General features: G+C 39.8%; 2 protein-coding genes across 6 annotated transcripts in view; both read left to right on the top strand.

Annotated features, from left to right (window-relative positions):
• The first annotated feature begins 1,703 nt into the window (after positions 1-1,703).
• On the top strand, positions 1,704-20,048 carry pik3r5 (phosphoinositide-3-kinase, regulatory subunit 5). Of its 3 annotated transcripts, none has more exons than XM_008316774.3 (18): positions 1,704-2,034; positions 9,859-9,974; positions 11,863-11,978; positions 12,126-12,194; positions 12,971-13,103; positions 13,604-13,673; positions 14,655-14,829; positions 14,990-15,161; positions 15,269-15,337; positions 16,000-16,907; positions 17,011-17,136; positions 17,265-17,396; positions 17,512-17,605; positions 18,051-18,127; positions 18,511-18,604; positions 18,744-18,826; positions 19,182-19,294; positions 19,409-20,048. In XM_008316774.3, exons 2-18 carry the CDS (start codon positions 9,875-9,877, stop codon positions 19,557-19,559), a joined length of 2,682 nt encoding a protein of 893 aa, XP_008314996.1. In that variant the 5' UTR covers positions 1,704-2,034; positions 9,859-9,874; the 3' UTR covers positions 19,560-20,048. The 3 variants fall into 3 exon arrangements, with proteins under 3 accessions (XP_008314996.1, XP_008314995.1, XP_024914172.1); XM_008316773.3 differs by having other exon boundaries at positions 19,179-19,294; XM_025058404.1 differs by lacking the exons at positions 1,704-2,034; positions 9,859-9,974 and having other exon boundaries at positions 11,885-11,978; positions 12,023-12,194; positions 19,179-19,294.
• Positions 20,049-20,705: 657 nt separating this feature from the next.
• Positions 20,706-26,030, top strand: part of pik3r6 (phosphoinositide-3-kinase regulatory subunit 6) — an 18,438-nt gene continuing 13,113 nt past the window's right edge. For 2 of the 3 annotated variants that reach the window (XM_008316772.3, XM_025058405.1), the window contains exon 1: positions 20,706-20,934. The gene's annotated coding sequence lies outside the window, so the exon portion shown is untranslated. The remainder of the gene's footprint in view (positions 20,935-26,030) is intronic. The other variant, XM_008316769.3, reaches the window with a different exon arrangement.

Below are 26,030 nucleotides of genomic sequence, written 5' to 3'. Positions count from 1 at the left end.
GGTTTTTAGTTAGCAACCATGCACCGAAACCAGAAAAACAAGCCTAGACCTGAGATGATTATGACTGTGCTGTGAGCGGTCCTTACTTTCAAATTTCATAGCAACTCGTCCCTGCATCATCATCACCATCATCATCATCATCATCATCGTCACCATCATCATCATCATCATCATAACAACATAGTAAAATTGTCTAAAGGTGTCCATGAAGAAGAAAGTGACAAACTTCTGATGATCTTGTCGGTTCCATAGTGTAGCGGTTAGCACGCCTGCCTCGAAGCCGAGGGTTCTCAGTTCGATTCCCTTATATATATATATATATATAAAAGGCATCTCAAAGGCATCAACACAGGGACAAGAAGGACTGCTGCCCCCTCCCTGCCCAAGGATCACCTACACCTCATGTATTGTATATCTCAGCAGGGAATCGACCAGACAAACCCAGTGGCTGTCGACTCTGGATGCTTGGGAAAATACTCAGACACCAGGGACAAATATTTTTAGAAAAAAACAATGACAAAAAAACCCCAGTCATTTGTGTGAAAAGGTCATTTGTTACTAAAACTGTGTTGTATTTAAGGAGGCTTCCAGCAGTGTTTTTGCTGCTTATAGAGCTGAGCATTCTATTCTATTGTATTCTGTTCTAATCTTTTTTTTTGTCATATTTTTGTGTTATTTGTCATCACGTCTACCTCCCTATTTTAGAAAAGGGGAATTTGTCAGCATCATTACGTGAAATGTAAATGATAAGCAAAGCAGCAGTGGGAAGTAAGGTCAGTGGTTCTTTCACTGAAGAGGATGCACAGATAAGATGAAAGGTTTTACAACTCAAAAAAAGAAAACAACTTTATGACTGTGTTGTTATTGTTGGAGTTCATAACAACGTTTATCCTCACGCTCGCTCCAAACGTTTACCTGCATCAGTTTTACAGAGGCCACTGAGGTACATGTAGTGGAACACGGTTGAATCTGTGTGGTCGTCATATGACAACCATTTGTACTTTAACCACACCGCGGGCATACGGCCAACTGGAACCTGAGGACAGCTGGGTCCATATGGGTCCCAGGTTTGAAACCACTTCAAACCCGCACAGAACGTTCAACAAATTGTAAGTGGGTGGGTGGGTTTTCCTCTGAAGGATTGCAGGGGGCGCTAGAGCTAATGCAAGCTAATCCAAGCTACCATTTAGTTAATGAAGACTGCACAGTGGACATTGTTGTCCTGCTTGTACATTTACACTACTTCAATCCACAGTACTTCAAGTACCCAGAGAAAAGCATGAATGAGAGGGAGGACACATTTGATCACTATGAAAGGAAAAAACGTTCTTCATCCAAGAGCACAGTGTTGATCTGAGTTGATGTGTGACAGAAAAAAACCATCAACAGAAACATTTCTGAGATTCATATTTCTTGACACTTCACCGACTTAGAACCTAGAGATTTGAGTCAAAACGTCTGTTTTTACTGTGTTAAATGTTAATGAGTGAAAGGTTTCTTTGTTGAAATAAAGAAGAATCCAAACCCCAGCATGTAAACAAAGACCCTCTACTCCCAGCCATATGTAGAACAAGCACTGCACTTGAAAAAAACAAACGTGTCAAACAGATGACTTCCTGTTAGGTGGGCAACATCCCCTCAAGATCCACACGCAGCCTCTCCAAACGCGTACACAGAGACACGCAGACACAGCAGGCGGGCAGTGACACTTCCCACCTCCACGCACGAACACACAGAAAGACAGCATCGCAGCCTCGTTGTGCTCACATACACTTCTCTCTTAAACTTCCTGTTTGTGGGCGGCTGTGTGTGAGTGTGTTGTTCGGTGCTCCAGAGAACTACAGGCAGATACCTGCGACTGATGTCACTGTTTGACTGCAGAGATCTGCCAGTCCCAGGATGTGGCTTCTTCAGTCTAACCAATAGTGTAGATGGTGAATGAATGGAGTGAGCTGGAGATGCACTCGGTGAAACCCCTGGTCTTGTTAGACGAACACCGAGGACCTGGACCTGCTGGGCAGTGAACTGATGCAGGTAGGACACAGTGACACTTGTAGATGTTTAAAGGTGCTTATATTTAAGATACTTCAACAAAGGTAGATATATATATATTCATATTCATATTATTAGACAGCATATATGTCTGTATATTGGACGTAGGAGAAAGCTCTCAGTTGAAGCCTGTATCACACTGCTGTCAGTGGTAAACCATTTAATCCATTGAATGTATATAGAAAAATTCAGTATAAATTATATAAATTAATTAACTTTATTAAATAAAATAAAGCTGACAGTGAGGTGCGTTGTTTTTAGATAAATAATAAAAATGAAGAATATTGTAAACGATGTAAAACCGGTGGTTTGAAAACTTCTGAATCACAACATCATTAATGGTTAAAGCTCAGTTAAAAATCCTAACACAAATGATCGGGTTCAGTAATTGCAGTATTCACATTTATATGGCTTTGAGTATTTGATATAATTTACTGTACACATTGATAGAGAGATATATGGATGGATGGATGGATGGATGGATGGATGGATCAGCTGGTCTTGTCAGAGTCGACTCTTCACTGTTTTTCCCTCAGTGAGTGACTCCTGCAGTCAGAGTCGACTCTGTTGTAAACATGTCAACACTGTGGAAGTGCAGCCGCCGTCTCCATTGTTGCCGAGAGCGGGGCAGTTGTGTGGACGTCCCCGCTCATATGATCTCACAGACCCCCCGCTGTGGAGCTATTTTAGGAACTTCTCTTTTCTCAACTTTGTATGATTCATAATTTTAGCTTTTAAAAAAAGAGGAATTAAAGAAGGAGAAGCACGGAACCAGGGCGTGATGTTTTTGTGTTTTTGACATCTTTGTATGAAGGAAGAACATTTGTTTTAGTGATGTGTTGATGTGGGATGTCAGACAGGTTCAGTTTGAGGAATGATGCTGACGTGTTGTCTCATCAACATCACTCAGTTCATTAATGGGTTTGTAAATTAGACTGCTGTGGTGTCTATCTATCACAGACAAAGCATCATTTCTTTATTCGTGGATCTGAGCTCCACATGTGTTGAAACAGTCCCACGTGGTTCAGACTAGACTTCACACTTGGCTGACATTACATTTTAGTAGAAAATAAATATCCTCTATATTTTTGATTTTGGAATTAGGTGATCGTGTTCAACCAATGTTGAAACAGAGAAATTATGGGATATGTCGTCCCTGTCTCCGTTCACCAGTGTGACTGATCTTAGATTCACTGTCTGCGGCAGAATTTGGTTTTGACCCAAAAAAAATTCCGTTTTTTGATCAGTTGGAAACCATTTTTTCAATTTTGAAGATTTAAAGATTCAACCTGTTAAACTTGTTAATTACTATTAATATTACTAATTAATATTATTTAATACATTAAGCTACACTGTCGATATGTATGGCGTCATTTACACACACAGACTTTTGGCCTGGTACCAGATGGTGAAGGACCGTAGACTGATTAATATGGTTGAGGACAAGTCTTTCAATGTGTTCTTGACTAGCTGTGACTCCTATACACCTGCCTGCTGTTATTATAGTCCTTCAGTTCCAGCAGTACACAGGAAAAAAAAGCTAGGAATGTTACTTTATTTCGATTAATCATGATTAATCGAGATTAATCACATTTGAAAATCTGAATCATTGGACAGCCTCAGGTTTTTTTGTTCTGTTGTTGCTAAAGTAACAGAACTATGTAATAAGGTCATAACATGAAATTGTCTTCCTGGTCTGAGGTGAACGAAGTCGTCTAGGACTTCTTAGAAATTTATTCGAGATTTCCTCTTCCTGTTGAGAAACAAACTGCAGCTGCTTCGACTACACGTCAGACAAACAGCTAGCAGTTGGATTGGTAATGGCAGATAGATTGAAGAGATACCGATTCTGTCGCTGTGTTTTTGAAAGCCAGGAGAGGTGACAAAAAGATCACAGGATGGTACTGAGTGTTTTTCACAGCCTGCTTCCTGTTTGTCTCTTTATGGCTGTGGTATCAGTAAAATCTGTTGTTTTCACTTTGACAATACGGAGTTTGAGGTCTACACCTCTATACACACGCTTGTGTTTGTGTGTGTGTGAGAGTGTTTTTTTGTAACAACAGGTGTCTCGTTCCAAAAAAAAAAAAAAAACCCATGTTGCACTGATGAAACTGTATGTGCTGATTGTTGTTTTAATTGATAAGAGCCCCGGCTGTTCAGCGAGAAACAAACAAATATTTTCTACAAAAATTCAACCATCTCATGAACCAATTTCTGACATTTGCAGCCTGCATTGGTGTTTTTGAGGAAGTGAGGTTCTGGTGTTGTTTTTCAATATATAAAAAAAAACAACCTCTTAACGTGTTGTAGCGGATATTTGGGGTTTGACTTTCCTCCGTGCAGTTCCACCAAATGAAGTTTTGTAAAAATCAAATTTGAGTTGAACGTCTGTTAGTGACTATGATTGAAGAACAGAATGAATTTGAGTTGAACGTCTGTTAGTGACTGTGATAGGTACAAACATCTTATCTTAGTGATTTTCTTTTTTACAGTCGGTTTAGTTTTAAACTGATGAATTGTTGATCGTGCCGTTCTGAATATCTCAGAGATTATTTTAAAAATATTATTATATTACCCTTATCTGGTGCGTGCTTCTGTAAAACAGTGCTCACAGGCATGGCCTCCTATTGGATAACACAGATGATGGTTGCAGAAAGCATCCAATTGAATTCACCCTCACCCGCCGTGCTCTGATATCCACTTCCCTGTAAATCATGATCGTACTTCACAACAAGTACAGTATACTCCATTCAAATACATTAGAAAATACTGATTAATACATACACCCAACAAGTGAACCAGATGTTTTCAACCTTACACTGTGAGATATGTTGCTCTTTCTCTTCCACTCTTCCTGTCTTTTTCTTCATCCCTCTGTCCACCACCCTCTTCCCGTCTCTCCCCGTCTCTGTCTTGCACCCAGAGACAAACACTGAGCGCCACAGAAATGGCCATTTAGCCAACCAGTAGCAGAACTGCAGCCCTTGGCACAGATCTGTGATTCAATGCCTCTCAGTAACCTTTGCTCATTCACCCACTCACCGTGCTCTGAATTCTGCTGTGTACGTGTTTTCGTCTCGTGACACCTGCGTGATTCTTACAAACATGTGGTTTTCAGAGACAACTTCTGAAAAACCTCCCACCCAAACTTTTACAGATTTTTATCAAAGGATTTTTTTCAGCACTAGACTAAAGACACTCTTTGTTTACATAGGTCTTGGTTTTTTATCCCTCATGAAACTGTGTAAAAGAGATTTCCTCTGTGTCTGAGTGTTGATTTCCCGTGACATAAGAGGCTGGTTCAAATCCAGCAGGTCAGTCAAGAGTCCGCTGACCGTCAGACTTATTTATTCAGAAAGACACACACACACACACACACACACAGCAGCCTGGTCTGTGGGAGTGTATCTCAGAGTCTGATCACACCACAACAATAGGGAGGCACCTGCTTCCTCAGCTGAGCAGGAGAGCCTTCTTCCTGTTAGGAAGCAGTTGGTAATGGGATCAGTGGGGGAGATGGGACGCAGCCCCTGAGGATGGAAGAAGAGGGTGCTATGAGAAAGAGGAAGAAAGACACAGGTGGAAGTGGAGCATCTGAGCTGCTGTGAAAGGTTTTTCAATGATCTGTGTCAGTGACGAATTCCCAACATCGTCACTTGTTACTCCTTGTGTGATGTTTTGTTGTCATCATGTAGCATTAACATGGTCTATATGGCTGGGGGGGCGGGGGAGGGGGGGCAATACAGTTGCTCTTGAAGGGCCAGTCGTAACTTAACTTAATACATTCAGTATCTGCAATTGATTAGTATATGTTTGTTATAAATAAATATAATATAACAATAAGTAATAAACCTTTTTTATTCATTAAGGTTATGAAACTCAAGAGCATGGATTTTGCTATAACCCAAATTGACTTGACGGGCTGCACTTGGACCGCGGACCTTGAGTTTGGCCCACTTGGTCTATATTGTAGACCAGTTGCCTATATTTTATACATTATTCTATACAGCAAGAAGTTTAACAGAAGCTGTGGCTAATGTGATCACAGATGTTCAGCTCTGACCATGTGTTGTTGATTCTTAATAGAGCCATAGAGTTGCCATGGTGACCCCGAACTGTCCATATTTAGATAAATCCACCAACATCTACAGACGTGCTCTCGTTATGATTGGACTCCTGATAGCCACTCATAAAAAAGTGGAAGTGACCTTGTTGACTCTTAGGGATGTGCTGCCTACATCCTCTTATGCAACGCTACAGTCTCATGCATTTGCAACATGATCAGAAACTGTTCGTAAACAAGTGTGACGACACTCAGGAGTGAAATTTGCTGTTAAAATTCCAGTCAGAGCTAACTGTAGCAACACCCAAGGAAGTGCGTTCGTCTTCGCCACGTCAACCGTCAGCGCGACATCTGCACCGCGCTGTTCAGCAGTTGCCTCAACACACTGAAGATCCATGCGTTGATTCTGTAATTCAGACCATTTAGTAAAAAGAAACATGGGCTTCCACTTCATAACATCTCGCTGTGGTGCAGTCACAGCATTAGCACTTCTACGTTTCTGCTCTGAGACTGCTGACATCCTGAGCGCTGTAGTTATTATGGCTTTAACTAAATAGTTCCTTCCTCCAGCCTCGCCGTGCCTCAGTTCAGCCCAGTCCATTTTGGACCACAGCCCTTTAGCATAAGTATCCATTATTCTCGCCTTTACATCCCCCCCCCCACACACACACACACACACACCGGTCACCTCTTGTGGTACAATAGCTCTCTGGAGAATGAATGGCCTGCTGAGGAAAGACTACTACATACAGTAGATGTGTTGTTTACCTTTGTCCCAGTGGCATTGTTAAAAGGCAACGGTAGGAAAAACAGTTTCATTCTTCTGACCTCCCCAACCTGCAGTTTCCTGCCTCACTTCTCCATTGATATCAATGATAAGGTCAGTGGGTTGATGCATGCACATTGTATGCATGTGTCAATGTGTGTGTGTGTGTGTGTGTGTGTTTCCCCTGTATCTTTTATAACATGTGGGAATATTCTGTGTCGGCCATTGCTTTGTTTGTTTGTTGTCTCAATTTAATTTTGTCAATTTAATCCAAAATGGAGGACCATTTGAGGACACAGATGCAGTCTTTCCTCTGTGTATGAATATTGACTATTGAAAAACCAATCCTGTAGGTGGCAGTAATGCAACCGTTGCAAAGCAGGTGAAGCTCAAAGAAGAAGAAATGATGTGACCTGTGTTAGCAGGGTTAGCGTAGCCTAAGTTAGCCACTGAGGAGACATTTCATTTTTCTTCCACTGCTTAGTTCCATTAAGGGTTCAGAGGTGAGACATCACCCACCCTGGACACTGGAGCGTCCAGTTAACCTGGAATATCCAGAATACACACATGAAGAACATGGTAACTCTATGTAGAAAAAGAGCTAGTCACCATCAGGAATCAAACAAGGGATGATCTTTCTGTAAGGCAAGACTACATACCACTTGTCCAACGTGTGGCTCTACACATGACCTACACATATCAATGTTTTTATATAACCCGTGCTGGAAAATGGATCTAAATTTTCCAAACAGGTGGTTTAAAATTAATTTTTTTTTATATCAACCCACATGGGCCTTAGGGCCTTGATTTTTTTATATCAACCCACATGGGCCTTGGTGGTTCCAGGTTAGGGTCAGGTGCCATCAGAACTCCCAACCTGAAGGTCGAAAGACAACCAGACTTTCGTGTAATGTGTAATGTGTTGGATTTTGTTTCGTTTGGCGTAATATCATCACATCGGCCTTTCTGTGACTGTGTTCTGTGCCATTATCGTATCTGGACTATCCACAGTGTGAGTCATATGTCAACACCATTCGTTGGTTTCATTGGTTTATATCTGTCCTGTCGCTGGACTGGGGAATTTGTCTCAGTCTCTGAGGGAAACTCTCAGAAGATGTAATCAGAGGCAGCTGTGATGTCACTGCTTATTTCTGTCTCTTTTGTTTTCATTTGTTTCTTCCGTACTACCTACATTTAAAGAGCAGATTGTATCACATTGATGTGTTTCTAGTATTGGTGTCAGGTTGATAAAAATCAGCAGTGTTTGGGATGAGTAAATTACCCGTCAGACAGTTTTATTACTTGTGCTTTTTATCTAAGAAAAAAAAAATGACACAAAGGGTGACTTCATTTCTTTAAAAAAAAAAGCCATTTACTAATCCATACTTTTTCTATTTTATTTATGTTTTGTAAATGCTGGTTAAAATATTGAAAGAATGGAACTAGATAAGCAAACGATGTCGTACAACTGTCACTTTGACAAACATCTGAAATAAATAAATAAATAAATTAAAGAGTAAAAGAGAGCAATCATTTACATAAAATTAACTCCACTGGTAAATGTTTACAAATGAGCTCCTTCTCTGTATGAATCAGTGCCGGGCTGCCCCTGCATCTCTTTATGCATATGATCTGTGAGCAGTTGTGTTCATAAAGGAACTGAAACAACTTGACACACCTGGGTTGTCCTCAGTTGCTGCATGAGGGAGAAAAACAGAAAGAAAACAGTAAAAATGCTGTGATAAACGTATAAACATCCTCCATGGTAAAGATTTGAAGTACTTACTAAGATTGCAGTAATACTGGAATTACACGTTGGACTGTTTTGCTCCACATTTCGTAATTAGTCTTGTGAAAGTTTGTACTACCAAAACAGTGTCGACTGTTTTAGACTTTTGCTTTTGTTGTGTTTGACGGCAATGTGTGTGTGTGTGTTTTTTTTAATACAGTTCAAACCTAATCCTGTTTAATTACAGGCTGTGGACTTTCCTCTATGTTTAGCGACAGTGCTATCTCTTATTACTCGTTTTTGTGTGCTGTAGCTCAGTGGTTTTTGGGCATTCCCTACTTTCAACAAGTGGGGATTTTCAAGCCCCTCATCGCCCCAATAAAAATCTTGACAAATTACATTTCAAATTTATGGAACTAACACCAAGTAACGTCATATTTTTAACCAATCAAAATCAATAACATCAAAAAACAAAGTTCTAAAAGAGAAAATAAAAGTGCAGTTTTGCCATCATCACTTGACCCTAAATATTTCTATATCTGTCTTGTCGGCTGTAGATCATTTTAAAGAAGATTGAATTTTTGTAATAATAACATTATCCCTCCTATTTTTGCATCTGCATTACTTTATAATTCATTGTCCCGTCTTTGTCGTTTTATTTATTTTTTTCTTATCAAATCCCAGTGAGATCAACATTTTTACTGGTTGATCGTACTAAGTAAATCGGATCAACATTTTTACTGGTTGATCGTACGTAGGAGAACCGCTACACTCTCTTCAAGTAAAGAACAACTTCATAAATTGCAAGACTCATTCAGACTTGTGGTCAGGGACGTGTAATTTGTTATTGTGATTCAGACCTGACGCGTTTCTCATTTTTACACGTTTGAACTAACAGCAGCTACATGCCCTCATGTGGTTTTGCTTGTGATAATTTAGCAGCTCCGGTCGCAAACAGCAAAACAACAACAGCGTGCCCTGCGTATTTGCATGTCTAAAAAAGTCTTTCGGTGATGTTTGTGTTCTCTTAGACCTGCAGTATTTTCCTACTTGGCAAATATTGTGCCTTTATTCAAAGCAGATACACAGAACACGACTGTGTCCGTGTGAAGGCAGCATGTACGTGAATGTGACTGTCTTTCAGGAGTGTGTGTAGCTGTTATGCAACCATGCAAAAATATTTCAAAAGTCATGTTCAGTCTGGTGTTTTGATGATAATGTTCCCAATGATTCTGACTTTCTCCACAGAAGGTGAGTGAGAAAGATGCAGCACACCTCATGTACGGAGGACAGGATCCAGCACGCTCTGGACAGGTGCCTGGATGGACTGAGACAGAGTCCCACAGAAGCTCCTCACTGGGACGGTAAGCTCTCTTTGAATACAATCCAAGCAGTCAGGACAGGGGTCAAGGGGTCAAACTGATGGGTCAGGACCCTAAAACCCTCTAAGCTGTGCTAAGTATTCAATAATAATAATAATAATAAAATGAATCACAGGTTATCTATTTGATAGCTTCATTAGGTTGATTTCCCTGAGGTCAGTTCGTATGTTCGTTATTTTTATTTTGTAATAATGACTGATATCTTTACAGTATCTTAATAAGATCTAACCGAAAATGTATTTCCTCATTATCTCTACACCTGTGTGACTTTTGCATAAAAACTTTCTGAAGAAAAGGGAATTATTCCTGAAATAGTACTTCCCCAGTATGAACAGTAGGGGAGAAATTAAAAACGTTCCCACTACATGTTGTAGTTGTAACTGTAACAACTGTCAAATTTAGTTTCATATTTTAATATGTGAAGTGTTTTGTATTCAAGCCCCTTTTAGGAAGCTTTTAAACAAAAACTGTTAAATTAGTTTTATGTTTTTTAAACAACAAAATTTAAAACAAGTACTGAGAATGTTGCCACCGTATATTCTTCCATTACTTCTACATATATATATCTAGTGTTTGCCGTAGCCCTCGGCAAGTCTTTTTTAATGTTTTACGAAACTGTTGTGCTTTTACTAGACAACTGTTTTATTTCTGAATTTCCTAAGAAAAGTCAATATAACATTTGCCCAAAACTCAAATGCGTGACTTTGATTACATCAAAGCTCAGGATCCAGTCAGGTTTGGACATCCCTGACTTTCTTCATCCCTTTGGTAAATGGTATTAATTCACCTGTGTATGTCCTGCTCCTTCAGTACTGTATAAGTGAACCCCCTAAATAACATAATTAAAAAGAAGAAAATAATTAAACATTAACTACTAACTCAGTTATTTGATCAAATAATTAAACATTAACTACTAACTCATTTGATTATCTTTGCTGATTATCTTTGCTGATTAGACACACAAATTATTTTTTGAAAAAAATATTAATATTGAGTCTGGAAATTAAATTTTAGATACGAACTTTGCTTCTTTTTTTTAGTGGTTTGTGTTTACAGTTATAGACACTTCCCTCAGAGTTTATATGTGTTTGAGGTTGTTGTTTGTGACGCTGCTGCTATAAAACTACAACAGGGAAATATGTTATTGGGTGTCGGTGTTGGCAATGAGAAAACACAGCTGGGAGGAAATGGTGCCGCAGACCACAGTGTGGAGCTAGTGTGGTACTGGGTAAAAACAGGGGACGTTGCCTTCATCCACGAGTGACACTCACTCAGACAAACAGGATTGGGTTGTTTAGCTACTTTATCAAATGTATAAAATAATTATGATGTTATATCTATATAAACATCACCTGCAGGAGGCGTCTCTTCTCTCCAGATACTTGGAGTCGCTGGTACAGTTGAACTGATGTCAAATCTCTACTCTCAGCAGTAGGACTGACGCTAACGGTTTATTAGCCACTGATGAGTTCGTGGCTAAAAACCATTAGCTTTTTAGGTTTTAAAATTTTAACAGCACATAATTATTCTAGTGTCAAGAGGAGCAAAGTAAGTAGATAGATGTGAAGAATGTTTTCTTTTCATCTTATAACACCAATTAGCACTAGCAAATGTAAATGCTACATTTGCTAATGCTAACTGAGGCTGGGAGAATAGATAGATAGATAGATAGATAGATAGATAGATAGATAGACCAAATTTGCACTTAAGAAAGAGCAACATTTTTCAAAATTTAGTTATGTATTTTTAAATATCTAGTGTGTAATTAAAAACATTATTTTAACTGTTGGTCTGAACAATTGAGCTGTTGCTTGTCTATGTGGACTAAGGTGAAAACAAAAACTTCAGTAATTGAACTGCTGTGTTTCAGTGCTCATGTGCTCTGTGGGTCAGTCTATGAATCGCTGGAGTCTGGAGGAGTTGGTGAAGAGAGATCCGGACAATTTCATCATCCTCTTACAGCAGATTATCACGAAAACCAAGGAGGTGAGAGGACGGGGGAGTGAAGGATGACGGAGCACATTTTGGAGGTGAGAGGACGGGGGAGTGAAGGAGGAGGAGGGAGAAGGATGACGGAGCACATTTCTATGGTTGTTTATTCCACACACTCTCTTTGTTGCTGTTTGTGTTCAGGTTCAGGAGCAGTGTCAGTACGAGCTGGTCGTTCCTCTCGCCATCATGTTCTCGTCCACTCTGCTCCAGGTACAGTATGATAAATAAACAACCGTTCACACTCACATTCACACCACTGGTCAATTTACTGTGAACAATCAACCATGTTTTTGAAGCAGTAGTACTCAGAGAAAACTCACAGTGAGAAAGTACTGTAGTACAGGATGACCATCAATCAAGGTGTTAGACCTAGGCTAAAAAACCACATTGAACCTAGTCTTACAGTAATCAGTCCTTTGTCTAAAATTGGTCATAGAAGAGACAACAGGTACTTCAGTAGTTTGTTTTGTCCTCACTGACCAATGCCAGATGCCGGTACTGCAAATACTCATACTGAAACTGCAGTTTTACAGTTACTGGAAACAAAGCCACACTGTGAACAATTACCAGCCACACCCCACCATTAGGTTCAACAGGTGTTCATTTTAATCATAAATGCTGCACTGATCACGGGCCGAATACTCATGCAGTACTGTTTTTTTATAACTAAAGTATTGTGACAGCAGAGTTTGGGGAAGTTATTCAAAAACTTCCAGAAGTTCTCCTTTATTAGGAAATATATGGCTTCACTCACAGAGTCGTACTAACTGCTCTTTGCACACATCTGAGACACTGTAAATCACAAATATATGGCTTCACTCACAGAGTCGTAATAACTGATACACTGTATAAGTCACGTTGAGGTATTTGTTTCATTCACATCACAAGGGGTTTATGCTTATGAAATGTTAAAAGATGTATTTTTACGATACTACGGAATGTTAGTGAACCTCTAAGGCTCCATACATTGTGTTTTCTGGTTGCAGACTCCATTCTGTCCTTCAGAGATTCTAGACAAGGCTGTTGGGGTGTTTCGTTGTTTTCTCACCTGGCCTGAGCCGTACTGCAGTGTGTGTAAAAGCCTCCTGACCACGCTGCTGGCGGAAATCAGAGCTCCAGGTATTTATGTTTATTTATTTTGTACTATTTTAATGTGTACTGTGTTACTTTAACATTGAATCTATGTCCGCAAATGTTGATGACATCGATTATACACTTATAATCGATGTCATTATACACAAATGCCTGACCTCTAGTGGAGAATTAGAAGAACTCGTCGGTGGCAGCGTTAAGGGAAATAAGATAAGGCTTCACAGGAAACAAACAAACGAACTTCTTCTAATTTCATTTCTTTTTTACTGTGCACATATTAAAAGCAGAAGCCATTTGTAAAAACAATTGAAAGTAAACACTTACCTTGAATTTTACAGAAAGAGGAAGTTGAAGGCACACCACAAACAACTGAATGAATACATCTGAATACCTAGTACATGTGAATTTACCATATCAACGTGTATTTATGTTTGGCTTCCTAGTTATACAATTCTAAAAAAAAAAGTCATTTAATTTCTGTCATGTTTACATGAAAATAAGAATTATTTGTGTTGTTTACCTCACAGGGATCTCCTTCCAGAGACTGGTGAGGGAGGAGCAGGGTCTGAACTCCTCCAGCCACTGCTCCAAAACTATGTAAGTCTGAAGCTCTTCTTAACCAAGAAAGGGTGTTCTGACCCCTAGTGGTACCCAAAAGTATTGCATGGGTGCTTGTATATATATTTGTTTATATACATACATAGTATATATATATATAGTTACTTAAATATATTTTTGGTTTTTAAAATGTATTACAAGTTAAACTTAACAAATGCAAAAATATATATTTTGTGTCTATTTTCAACATATAATATATATATATAATGTAATACACAGATGTATATACAAGTGTTGTTGTAAAGTAGAGGAATTGCAGTTGTTTTCAGTTGTAAATGTAATTACAATAATTATTCATTTTACATTTCAGGCCAGCAGATTATTATTGATTGATTTTAAACTTTTTTTTATTGTGAATTTGTGTGAAAATGAACTAGTAATTTGGCCCTTAAAAATTTTAGTTTTGGCTGTTTTTATTTATGTAATTATTTGAATAATTGTTTCTATTGTAAGTAGTTGTTCCATGTTTTATAACACCACTATTTAAAGACATGACATGGAAACAGTATACAGCACAAATGCAGGGTCTGTGGGGCAAAATAAGCCCAGAGGGTTCACAAGACAACACTGTGGGGCAAAATAAGCCCAGAGGGTTTACAAGACAACAAATGTGCCATCAGTCCACCGAGGACAGCACGTTTATTTAGCACCGTCTGCTTTTTAGTTGAACAGAACTGTGTTCCTTTTATTTCCATCTGTATTTCACCGATGTCTCATCAGATCTTATGTCAGCTGTTACTCGAAGAGAGAGGAGTTGAGCACAAAGAAATGATTCAGCTCACCGACTCCCGCCTTCGAGCAAACTATTTATGTGTCTTGTGTCACTTCTCGACTGATTTACTCCAAACATTAAACCACACATTGCCACACACTTACATCCTTTGTGTGCCTCCCCATGTGAGTTTGGTGTTAATACTCACACTTGACCTTCAGTGACATCATCTGTGTTTCCGCCTGCAGGACGGTGCTGCTGATGAATCCAAATGAGGTGCCGGCGGATTTTCTGTCAGTGGCCGAACAGCTCTCGAACATCAACTACTCTCAGAGCGACACCTACATCACGCTGATCAAACATGCCTTCCAGTCCACGCTGGGCTCCAAGTACCCTCTCCCCAGTATCCACAGAGCCCTGCAGGTACGTGCTGCAACCAGTCACCCACACATCCTGTGGTTTTTGATCATTTATTATAAAACGTATTTAGATCTAAGACACATTCAAAATCATTTATTTTTCCTTTAGACCAATTACGATAATATATTGTAATAATTTCATTCCATCACTTATTTCCTTACAGGACAAATCTGTAAGTGAACTGAGTGAGATCTTTTCAGAAGTCAGTGATGTCATAGAGACAGCCACTGACATGACTGACCCCCTGAAGGCACGCAGTCATGTGACACAGGCTCTGGAGGCCCTGGGGGAGAGACTGAGAATCCCAGCTTCCAGGTTCAGGAAGTCGGCTGACGGTGAGAAGAAACGTCACAGTTCTCCATGTCAATCATGTTTCAGTTTTCTTTTAATACATCTTGGAATTTTGTTTTTATTTTGTCTGCTTTCTTTTCCATCTTTACAGAAATGCTGCAGACGCTGCCACTGCCCACGGCCAAATGTTACATGTTTCACTGGGAAAAGGATAATTTTGGTAAAATAATCACTATTCAGGCCTATTTTTTATTATTATTTTTTATGGAATTTAAACCTGACATCACTAACTTCAGTCAAAGAAAAAGTTGTCTATCTATGGTTTTGTTTTTAAATGCCAAAACGGATTTTTAATGCAGTCTTGTTTTGAAAGCAGCTTTGGGTTAAAGATGGGAACAATGACACTACTGATGTCCATTTATTATGACTGTGTTGTTTATAGCAGCAGTTTCCAAGGCAATACTGCTTTAGGGCACGAATCTACTACACGGCACAAGCAGCAACAATCCCTCCTTGGTCACAACAAAATTTCCCGACCCCTTAAATTATTTTACTGACAAACATTGTAATCAAACTAACTTTTTGTCAAACCCTCCACTCATGTTAACATAGTTACAGATATTACAACAAAAAAGTCCAATGTGCTTTATTTTATTCATTGTACAGATATTTCTACAAAACTGTTGTTCACCATGAACTATAAAAACACCTTGCTATAGCTCCATGCCCTTATTGTTGGCCCAGTTGATTTTTGGCAACCAATGCAGTCCAACATTGTTGACAAAGAGTCAAATGTTTTGTTTTTTTTATGTATTGGTGTTGATAATGCATTTTCAACAAACCAAAATCTGTTCTTAAGTTTGCTTCTTTTCATTCCTGTAGATGTTCTGAACACCCTCATGGACCATGGCACTGACTACGTTGGACAGGCTGAGGAGGAGGAGGACGCAGACATATACGTGAGCGAGGCGGAGAACATGGCAGAGACTGATATAGAAGAGGAGGATGAGGAGGGATTGGACAAAGAAGAGCAGAAACACACGGTGGAACTGCCTTCAATCTCCATCCTCCATAACAGTTATGCTGACAACCATCGTGCCTCCACCTTCTCCACCATCTCCACCATCTCCACTGTCTCCTCTGCCTCCAAAGACTCCATGTTTTCAACCATGTCTGCAGCCTCAGAGTCCTACAGTCACTCTCTCTTCTCCGTCTCCTCGGGAGTGGACAGTGGCTACTTCGAAGAATACGACGACTACATCTGCTCCTCTCCGGTCTCGGAAAAATGTTCGCCCAAGTCGATCAAATCCCCAGCCCGGTTAAGCCAGCACATTTACAAGTTCTTCTCAAAGAGCCCGCGCTCGCTGTGCCGGGCCAAGAGCTTAGGAAACACGGAAGCCAAAGACCTTTTGTTGGTCAGAGAGAAACGCTCGTACTCTCTGCCTCAGCAGGTCAAGTTACACAGCCCTGAGCCGCCGCTTCAGCCACAGAGCCAAACTCTCCGGCACGTCTGCTTCAGGAGGAGGCCGATTCTCAGCAGCGAAGAGGACAGTAAAAACACAACACTGAGGGTCGTTGTGTTCGGTGCCGATCATGTGGCTGGGAAGGTGGCAAGGGCCTACAACAGCCTGAGGAGGAGGGAGAGTACATGTCCGCATCTGAGCAGGGTCTTCAACCTCCAGTTTTACTTTGTGCCTGTGAGGAGAGACTCAGCTGGAGGACACAATAGTCTCAGGGCTCCTTGTCCCGTGGTTCAAACTGGGGCGACCAAAGGAGCAACCCTGCCCAATGTAAGAACAGGACCAGTAACATTTAGGTGTGGGTGGAGGGGTGGGGGGCTGTTTGGTGGTCATTTCAGTTAAACATATGTGTTTTTGTTGTTATCCACACTAGGGTCTGAGTCCAACCAGCTCGGGGGAGAGTACAAATGACATCGCCCACCTGCTTGGTATGTTGGACCCTTGGTACGAAAGAAACACGCTGAGTCTGCTGACCCTCCCTGCCAGCGTGGTCTGCCAGGTAAACTGATTCATTAAATGTAATCCGAGCCAATCCAATATTCCAGTGATGACAGGAATGCTCTGGATTCCGATGCCTCTGGAATTCGATTGAAGTTGTTTGGATTTTTTTTTTTTGTTCACCTGCAGCAAACCTCAAAGACGGAGTCTGATTCTTACGACGGTTCGTATGAGCAACGTCTACCCATTCTGGCCGACTTGGTCCTGTACTACTGTCGCTACGCCGCCCGGCCGGCCCTGATTCAGCTGTATCAAGCTGAGGTGAGACACACATATGGTGCAAATCATACACCACGGAAACCTTTGGAATAACAGCAGGTTTTGATTCCCTTAATGAATCACCACCATGAACAGTCTTCATTTTTTAACCCTGTAGCTGACTTTGGCCGGCGGTCAGAAGAGAACTGAGGTCTTTGTCCACTCACTGGAGTTGGGTCACACTGCAGGGACACGAGCCATCAAAGCTATGGGTGAGAGCAACACACACACACACTCACACACACACATACACAAGAACCAGAGCTCCCAGTTTTCTCTGCTGAAAGGTTAAAGGTCTATGGTTAAAGGTTAAAGCTCTATGGTGGAGACGGCACCATATTTATAAGAGGAACAATGTGTTTTTTTTATCATGATTCAGTCCACTTCTACATTTCTAGTTTCAGTGGTCACCGTCGCCACTTGCACTTCTGATATTTTATTTCCTTTTAAAAAGGAAACACGTCTGCGAAAAACACATTTTCTAAATGGTGTCAGTGACCGAGGAACTTCCGTAATTAATAAATAATTAATTATTTTACTGCACGTACATATATGAATACACTGTATATATATATATATATATACTGGTACTTTATGACCACTTTATTGTTCCATACTGTAGAAGTCAAATGTTTGTGTTTTCTTCTCTCCATAAAGGAGCGGCCAGTAAACGGTTTGGTATCGATGGCGACAGAGAAGCAGTTCCTCTGTTGCTGGACTTGGTTTACAACAGGGTAAGATGACGTGGTTTCACTCATCATTTTTCACCAACCATATCCAAATATATATATATATCAACTATCTGTATTAGTTACACAGTTACATACTGTATACTAACAGATTGAGGAAAAGATTCCCTCACCTAACCCTGGTTAGTCCATTAACCTTTAGAGACAGTCCACAAACTCCAAACTACTTCATCAAGTCTAGTTGTCCATCAGGAAAGACCACATTAACAATCAGCAGTAAAGACAGTAAATTAAAATGATCCCACATGCTGTAGGTGTTCCCTGGTCTGAAACTGTGGTTCAGAGACATAAACAGTATATACTTGTCTTTGGGTTTTTATAATATCATGCATGTATTCAAAGATATTTTCCCTCCTTGTCTTGTTCAGGTGGTCATTAGTGGGAGAAGCCAGTGGAAGAGAGAAACAAAAACTTGTACTTCAGTCAACTTGACAAAAGCGTGCAAGAACCCTGAGGACCTTGGTATAAAAATTCTCACCTTTACTGCTTACCAATAAGCATTATTTATCTTCATTTATATTCTTTCACAAAAAAAATGTTTTTTACTTTTTTACTATTTGTTACAGTTAGATTTTATTCAACCATTTTTTGTTTTTCTCAGACTCAAAGATGGAGTGCCTGCAGTTAGTGACGACTGAGGTTCTGAAGAGACAAGGTGGCAAAAGCAAGAAGGGCTACAATCAGGTGATCGATCAGGCTCGATGTGGTTGTTTTCATTTGTTACATGCACTCACAACAACAGGATGTTAAACTCCATACACTCTGGCTTTCATCTCAGGTTCATACAGAGTTCTTCATTATTCATGTCAGGCGAAGCCACAACCGACAGCTAACACTGGTGTCTACTGTAGTCATGACCTGAGAATCGTATCTGTTTTAGATGAACTGTGATCTTTTTCAGGTCATGTCATCTCACATCTCAACTTTATGGAAATGTGTGCTTTGAAAAGAGAAACGCAATGAAACACACGGATGTGTCAGATCAGATATGAATGATTGTTTTAAACGTGTGTTCTTTTCTCCCTGATCTTCATAGCAGCTCAACACAACAGAGGTCAAGGTGGACAAAGTGCAGGTGTTGGGTACCGGGAACACAACCTTTGCCGTCTGTCTGGACCAGGATGAGAAAAAGATACTACAGACTGTCACCAGGTGTGGACTTGGTCAAATATTGAGACATTCACTCACACACATTCACATTGTTTATCTTGGCTGCATGTTTATTTATTTATTTATTTATGTTTTGTCTCTTTCTGCCCGGTACAGGTGTGAGGTGTCAGTGTGCTACAAACCCGACAGCTCTGCTGACTGGAGGTTAAATCAATTCCAGACCTCAGCTCAAATCCAGCCCCTCCATCCAACCTTCTGCTCCCTCCTCTGCCTGCCCATTGTCACTTTCAGTGGCGCCCTCCTATGAGACTGCTGTACAGTGGATTTATGAGCGAGGACGGCAAAACCCTGCACCAGACGGTTCTGTTGTTTGAGGCTGGAGGCTCATGGAAAACACAAGAAATCCCATGAACATGAAGGCTGGGGGCTGCGTACTGTGAGACTGAACCCTGAACTGGCTGCAGCCTTGGTATCGATTACGCAAAAGAAAGAAGGATCACAACGAGGGTGGATGAAACTGAAATAGACCAAATATTTTTTGTGTCCTAGCAATCACTGACTACTGTTGTGGAAGCTGTTCAAGTTTCCTTCCTCAGGTTTCAGTTCTTCATTTTCTTTTTGCAGAAAAGTGACTGTAAAACTCTCTTTGGTCGTAAACAGTGGACTCTGAGGGACTGAGACAAATGTACATTCTACACAAAGACTTAATATTGAGAAACATGAACATGGAGGACCATGTGGCATTCAAACAGGCTGACAATAGTACTATGTACTATGGAATTATCATATGAAGAGATTATATCTGAAAATGCACACTATTAACCTTTAATAATAAGTAATATCATCTTTGTAAAATTTTAAATGCTACTCTTCATTTTATGTTTTGAATATATTTAAATATAACATATCTCCTAAGGAGTTTCATTAATGTTTCTGCAGTTGAGTTTGAAATATGACCAGCAGGGGGCTCTGTTGATATTCTTTTTATTTTGTATGGCGTAACTTATTTCAGACTTTTTGATTTAAACAACAACAACAATAATGCACATTTTATATAAACGATGTAACTGTTTTTCCACGCTGTAAATGATACTGTTTTAAAAGAGTTTTATATGATACAAATGATACTGTTTTAAAAGAGTTTTATTGAGGAGATATGATATCACCACGATAACATAACTGATGGTGAAAAGCGGTTTGATGATCCCTCTGTCGAGGCTGAAAGCATTTAAATCTTGAATCACTGAGGTACTTGTATGTTTATATATATTTGCTATATAACTCCACTCTTTTTACTATGTGCCTTATTTGTGGAATAGAAAAAAGTCCATTATGTTTATATATAAAAACATTCAATATTCTAAATCTAAATTTTGTATACAAATAAATAATAATTATGAAATACGTTATTGCTATGTCTATGATGTAAACAAAAACAAAAAAACCTATCTGTCTATCTATCGGTCCACGCTTGGTGAAACACGTGTTTCAAACGCTCAGATTACGTTAGTGTGTCCTGATTGGTTGGTTGTACATGTGGGCGTGGTTGCACATACCAGCGTCCGACTGGTTTTTCAGACTGCGCAGCCATAGAGCAAGAGTGAAGTGTCAAACACAGAGGGCGGCGGGAGTCCAGCCAGTGTCCGGCGGCTCATGGAGCTGCGTGTACGTTTATAACTCAGGTGAGTTAGCTCCAATATATCAACGTTTTAACTGACAATTCACAAAATGCAAATAACTTTAAAATATATAGAAGTTTTACCAGTAAAATACTGGAGTTCATTACATTGTGCCTGTCGAACTGTGGTTTTAAAACAAGCAGCCTATTTTCAAATCTAATCAAGTTATTATTAGTATTTTAATTGTGGTGCATTATGCATTTTGTGTTAAATTCATGTAGATTAAGCTATTTTTTTTAGTAAACTAAAGTAAAGTAGCTACTTTCAGGTGTTTTTTTTTTTATGAATGAGTTGTTTTACACAAGACTGTACTGTAGGACAAAGGAAGGAGGATGTTGATCTATTTACCCCCTCCTGACATAATAACAGGAGTCTGATAAAAGTGTCTGATCTGTTGTGTCTGTTGGGAATCTGAAGCACAGCTGTGTTTCCTCCAGCTTCCTTGTAGAGTTCTTCTTCCTGGTACCGTTGGGGATTTACCATGTAATTATTGAGGTGCATGTCCGTAGGCTGACGCTGGGTTAGGGTTAGGGTCAAGTGTCAAGTCGATATTATTTATTAGCAATTATTCTATGAAAGGAAAACTAAAATCAACCACAACAAAACAGGACAACATTTGGAAGGATGTTTAATAAAGTCAATGTTATATTGACATAATGTAACAAGACACATTAAAGCATAACGTGTTTGATGTGTTTTGTATTGGAGAACTGAATTCAGTGAACAAATTGAAATAATGCCTTTTTTTTTACACTTTCATCACAACCCATTTAAACTCTTTACAGTCAACACCAGGATTAGACCAGAGCAGGGGTCTGCACCCTGTGGCCCCTGAGCCGCATCTAGCACCGTAGCCTTGTAGCAATGGCTAATTTGGCAAATTTTGCCGGACTGTTCCCAGAGGAACCACATGCTTCCTAGAGGCAGCCTGTTAACAGCATATCTGCTGCTAACACAACAATTTCCCAAATATGGGATCAATATAGTACACATTTATTTTATTATTTTTTATTATTAAGTTGATCAATTAAGTACAAATTTTACATTCATTTTTATAGCAAAAAAGAAAATGAATGTAAGCATTCATGTACAGCCAAAAAAAGAACTGTCCTCAAGGTTAACTGTGCCATGTTAGTATGTGTCATGTTAAGTACTGAATGCCATTGTGTTGGTCTTACTCAGTGTCTGCATGTAGAAATGTGCGTCCTATATTTGTTTTGTGGTAAAGCAGCTTTGTTTTTGTACTTTATATCTGTGCTACTACAATACTTCAAACTTTTCTGTCTGACTTCACAAACCTCAGACATTTTTGAAGTGGTTCTCTTACAGTCACACATTGGGATGGTTTTTTTTTTAAACTTATGGTCAAAAAGACGGATTTGGATATTATAATTATCCTTACCAGAAATGAGCAGAACAGTGTACTAAATTATTTTTGGATCTGTGTGTTAGTCACAATATAAATACTACATTTACATGTTCCTATTACAGGAGGACCACTTATTGTGGTGTGAAATATGACCAGATGGTTCTATGGGTTGTTCTGTAGCAGGAACCTGGTGTTATCCCCTGGTTACACTGTTCTCATCCTTTTATGAAGTACATTTTGTTGCTGCTTCACTAACAATTACTGGGCAGTGAGAGTGTGGAGACATACCACACAGATGACCCAGCTTATTTCACAAGAACCTGTCAGAGGAGTCCTGGATGGAACAGTCTTCTCATTTGAGCTGGTTGTAACATTTTGGATTAGTCAGGCAAAACTGACCTCCAATCAGCTGGAACGTGGCAGAATTATGACTTTGTCTCAGTCTCGTTTGCCCAGTCACTTAGACCAGTGGTTCTGTACCACCTGAGAAAACACTGAGTTCTCTAAGTACCACCATGATGACCATTGAACATTAGACTATAGCAGCAGAGGCCTTCCCTGTTAGCTTCCACCACAGCAGAGATGTTTATTCATTATGAGCTACACATTTTTTCCAAATGTTGTATTAATTGTGCATGGTATGTTTCAGATTTATTCAATTGAAAATGTAAATGTGAAAATGTGAATTTTCCCCATTTACCACTAGAGAGCAGGTGTGTACTACTGGTGGTATGCGTACCACAGTTTGTGAACCACTGAATTAGACCAAAAGTCCATATTATAATGAATAATTGACTTCATTTAAACACAATCTGGTCATTTTACTGATCCTTAATGACCCTAAATGATCTTCCATCAACCAACGTGGGGCTCACGTTGAGTCAACACCAGCCAACTGGGCCCAGATTTCTGATTTAATAGAATCCTACACTGAGTAGTTAATATGGAAACGTTGTTATCAATCAGACGAGAAGTGTTACCTTTAGCTTAAAAAGATAAAAACAAAATATGTTAGCTGTGTAAAACAATTATCCCATCTTTTTTTTTTTTGGTTGGACTCTTGATTCAAAAAAGGGAATTTTAAAAATGCAGAAAGAACAAGAAAAAAAGTCTTAGGGACTTAGTCTGGGTTTGAATATAACGTTTCATATCAAGTGTCAGCAGAACATTTCAGCACTTTGACCTTTCTCTACAAAGACGTTTCAGTAAGTTACTTCCAAGCTACATTTAGTCTGCGTCTTCATGAGGCAGCTACGCTACAGTGTTGCTTTGAAGAGTTTGGAATGCTTTGAGGAAAGTTCAGATGACCTGCAGCAATCTGGATGATGCGTTTGCTATTAGTGACTCTTTGGGAAATTGTTACGTTCAAGGTTTAACCTGTCGTCCAAGGGACTTTTTTCTTTACTTTCCCCTTTTTCAGGAATGTATTCAGGTGTTTAAATAAGTATTTTTGGCAGGAAATAACAACAATCATTAGAACTCAATGTACAATCTTTGAAAGTTCTGAAAATAAGTTTTTAGTTCTTCTGGACTCTGTCTTAGGTTTTGCTGATATTTAGTGGTTTGTTAACTTTATGTATACTTCATTTGCTGCACAATTAATGGTAAGCACTGGGTTATTTAAACAAATTTCATGGTTGGAAACAATTCATCAAACTTCTCGTACTCCTCCTCCTCAAATACTACATCATGGCACATGTACGTGGCTGTATTTGTACTGCTGACCAAGTGTAGGTGACATGTCATACATCCTGTGGTGATGAGATGACTTAAGACCCACTGACCTCTAGTGGATGTTTGTCGTCGTCGGTTGCTAGGTTGCCTCATTCTGCCCACAGTGGCTAAATAAGGCACTTACAGACTGAGCAGCTAAATCCTTACTTCATCTGACTTCTTTCACTTTTTTTCATCTGAATATCTGTGTTTGTGTTCCACTCACGTCACGTCTGCAGAGTATCCAGAATGTTTGGTTACTGACTGACTCAGTTTTCCAAACATTCTACACCAAATACTGTGATTTTAACAAAGGGTGGAATTCTAGATTAAGAAGTCTGAAAGGGATTGTTCAAACAAAGATCTACAGAAACGTCAGAGGTAATCTGCTTCACGGACCTCCGTGGATGCTGCTGATTTCAGTAAACAACACATTTTGGGAGGTAGAGAAAGTAACAGTTTTTCTGTTTATTCGATGTGCAGTAGAGTTGTTAACAAAACCACAGCAGGAAGTGGTGAAGTGATACACAGCTTATGAAGTTAACAAAAAAAATTAATGCTGTTTCCTTCTGGTAAAATCACTCTCACGCAAAATTCCCTTCCAGCTCTTTTCCTCAAACGTTTCTGACCACGGCTACAGCTGCAGCCCCTGGTGATGATCCTGATGTGGTTCAGGACTGTTTCTCGTTCTTGGTGGTGCTCAGAGGACTTGTGGGATTTAATAGAATTTTATTTCTCAAAACTACGTAAATCAGGTCATTATCCAGCCCCAAATGCAACCTCTGCAAGGAGGGCATCAGCTGGAAAGTGTGGTGTAATTTGTTATGGAGCTTTGTTATAAAAATACACATGCGTACATGTTTATATGGTTGACCAGAAAACTATCTGGTGACTGGTGTTTGTTACTCTCTGGCAAAACATTTGCTGTAATTCTTTTATTGTTTTTCCCCCTGGTTTATACTGTTGTATTTTTACCTTCTGTTTCAGGACCTTTATGTCCTGCTTTGCCTCGACATCAGTCATGCGATTCACCAGACTAATGGACAAAAATACACAGGCCTAGACCACAGTGTGGGACGAAAAACAACCCAACCAAAAACATGTCGGGGTTTAAAACCAAACCTCTTTTTACTTTCCTTAAACTGTGACGTACAAGGTGTTCTCAGATTGGATGGATTTCATTCATAGTTCTTTTTAATCAGTCAGAACACAGATGTGAATACACCCACGGCCGCTCTGCTTTGTTTTAGTCACTTCATTTCCCTGTTCCTGGTCCTGTCTGGTGATTTCCAGGTGATAACTGGGGACTATCAGGGGATGTTTCTGGGTGACTATATATGGGTCAACATATGTTTTACACTGGAAAGTGAGAGTAAAATACTAATCATTGTGACAAACCACACAACAAAATGTGACTTCTGCATTTAACCCATCACCAAAGTGAGGGTTAAAGGTCATCTCAAACTCAACTTGGCTGCTTGTGGTTTTAAACCCAACACCTTCCGGACACAAATCTGCCTCCCTTAACCACCAAGCCAGACTTAAGATTTATTAAACCAAATGTAAGATTTGAGCTGAACTTCAGCCGTGACTGCTGGTGTTTCATTTAAATAAAATAATGCACAAAAATGCTACATTTTTAATAGGCTTTGGTGTGAGGAAGTGTGGACGAGCCTTTGTTTTGGTTTGTCATCAAAGAATGGGCTCAAGGCCATTTGGAGCAGCGTGTTCACAAGAGAATCTTGTCATGTCAGTAGAACAGTGGCATTTGAATGCATCATTCTGCCTGAGTACTGCGAGCTACTGGAGATGTTTCATTTAAACACACATACGTTCACCTCCATGTACGTCACAGTCACTGCACTGCCCTGACGCCCTGACATTGACTAATGTGACATCCTCAGGTGACCCTAGAGCGACCAGTTGACCCTGTAGTCACGGTCGCAGACCACCAAAGTGACAGTACCACACGCATTCAGAAAAACCACGTCTCGTACTGGAACCCCTGTTCACTCCT

This window comes from Cynoglossus semilaevis, chromosome 9 (genome assembly GCF_000523025.1).
Source record: "Cynoglossus semilaevis isolate Cse_v1.0 chromosome 9, Cse_v1.0, whole genome shotgun sequence".
In the NCBI taxonomy this organism is placed as follows: Eukaryota; Metazoa; Chordata; class Actinopteri; order Pleuronectiformes; family Cynoglossidae; genus Cynoglossus; species Cynoglossus semilaevis.
This window is presented reverse-complemented; position numbering and strand designations above follow the sequence as displayed.

Bases quoted from the DNA above. Each gene is read 5' to 3' on its own strand.
- pik3r5 (XM_008316773.3), top strand. From the start codon at position 9,875: ATGCAGCACACCTCATGTACGGAGGACAGGATCCAGCACGCTCTGGAC. The intron at 15,162-15,268 runs GTGAGAAGAAAC...CCATCTTTACAG, and splicing joins GTTCAGGAAGTCGGCTGACG to AAATGCTGCAGACGCTGCCA. The intron at 18,605-18,743 runs GTATAAAAATTC...TGTTTTTCTCAG, and splicing joins CAAGAACCCTGAGGACCTTG to ACTCAAAGATGGAGTGCCTG.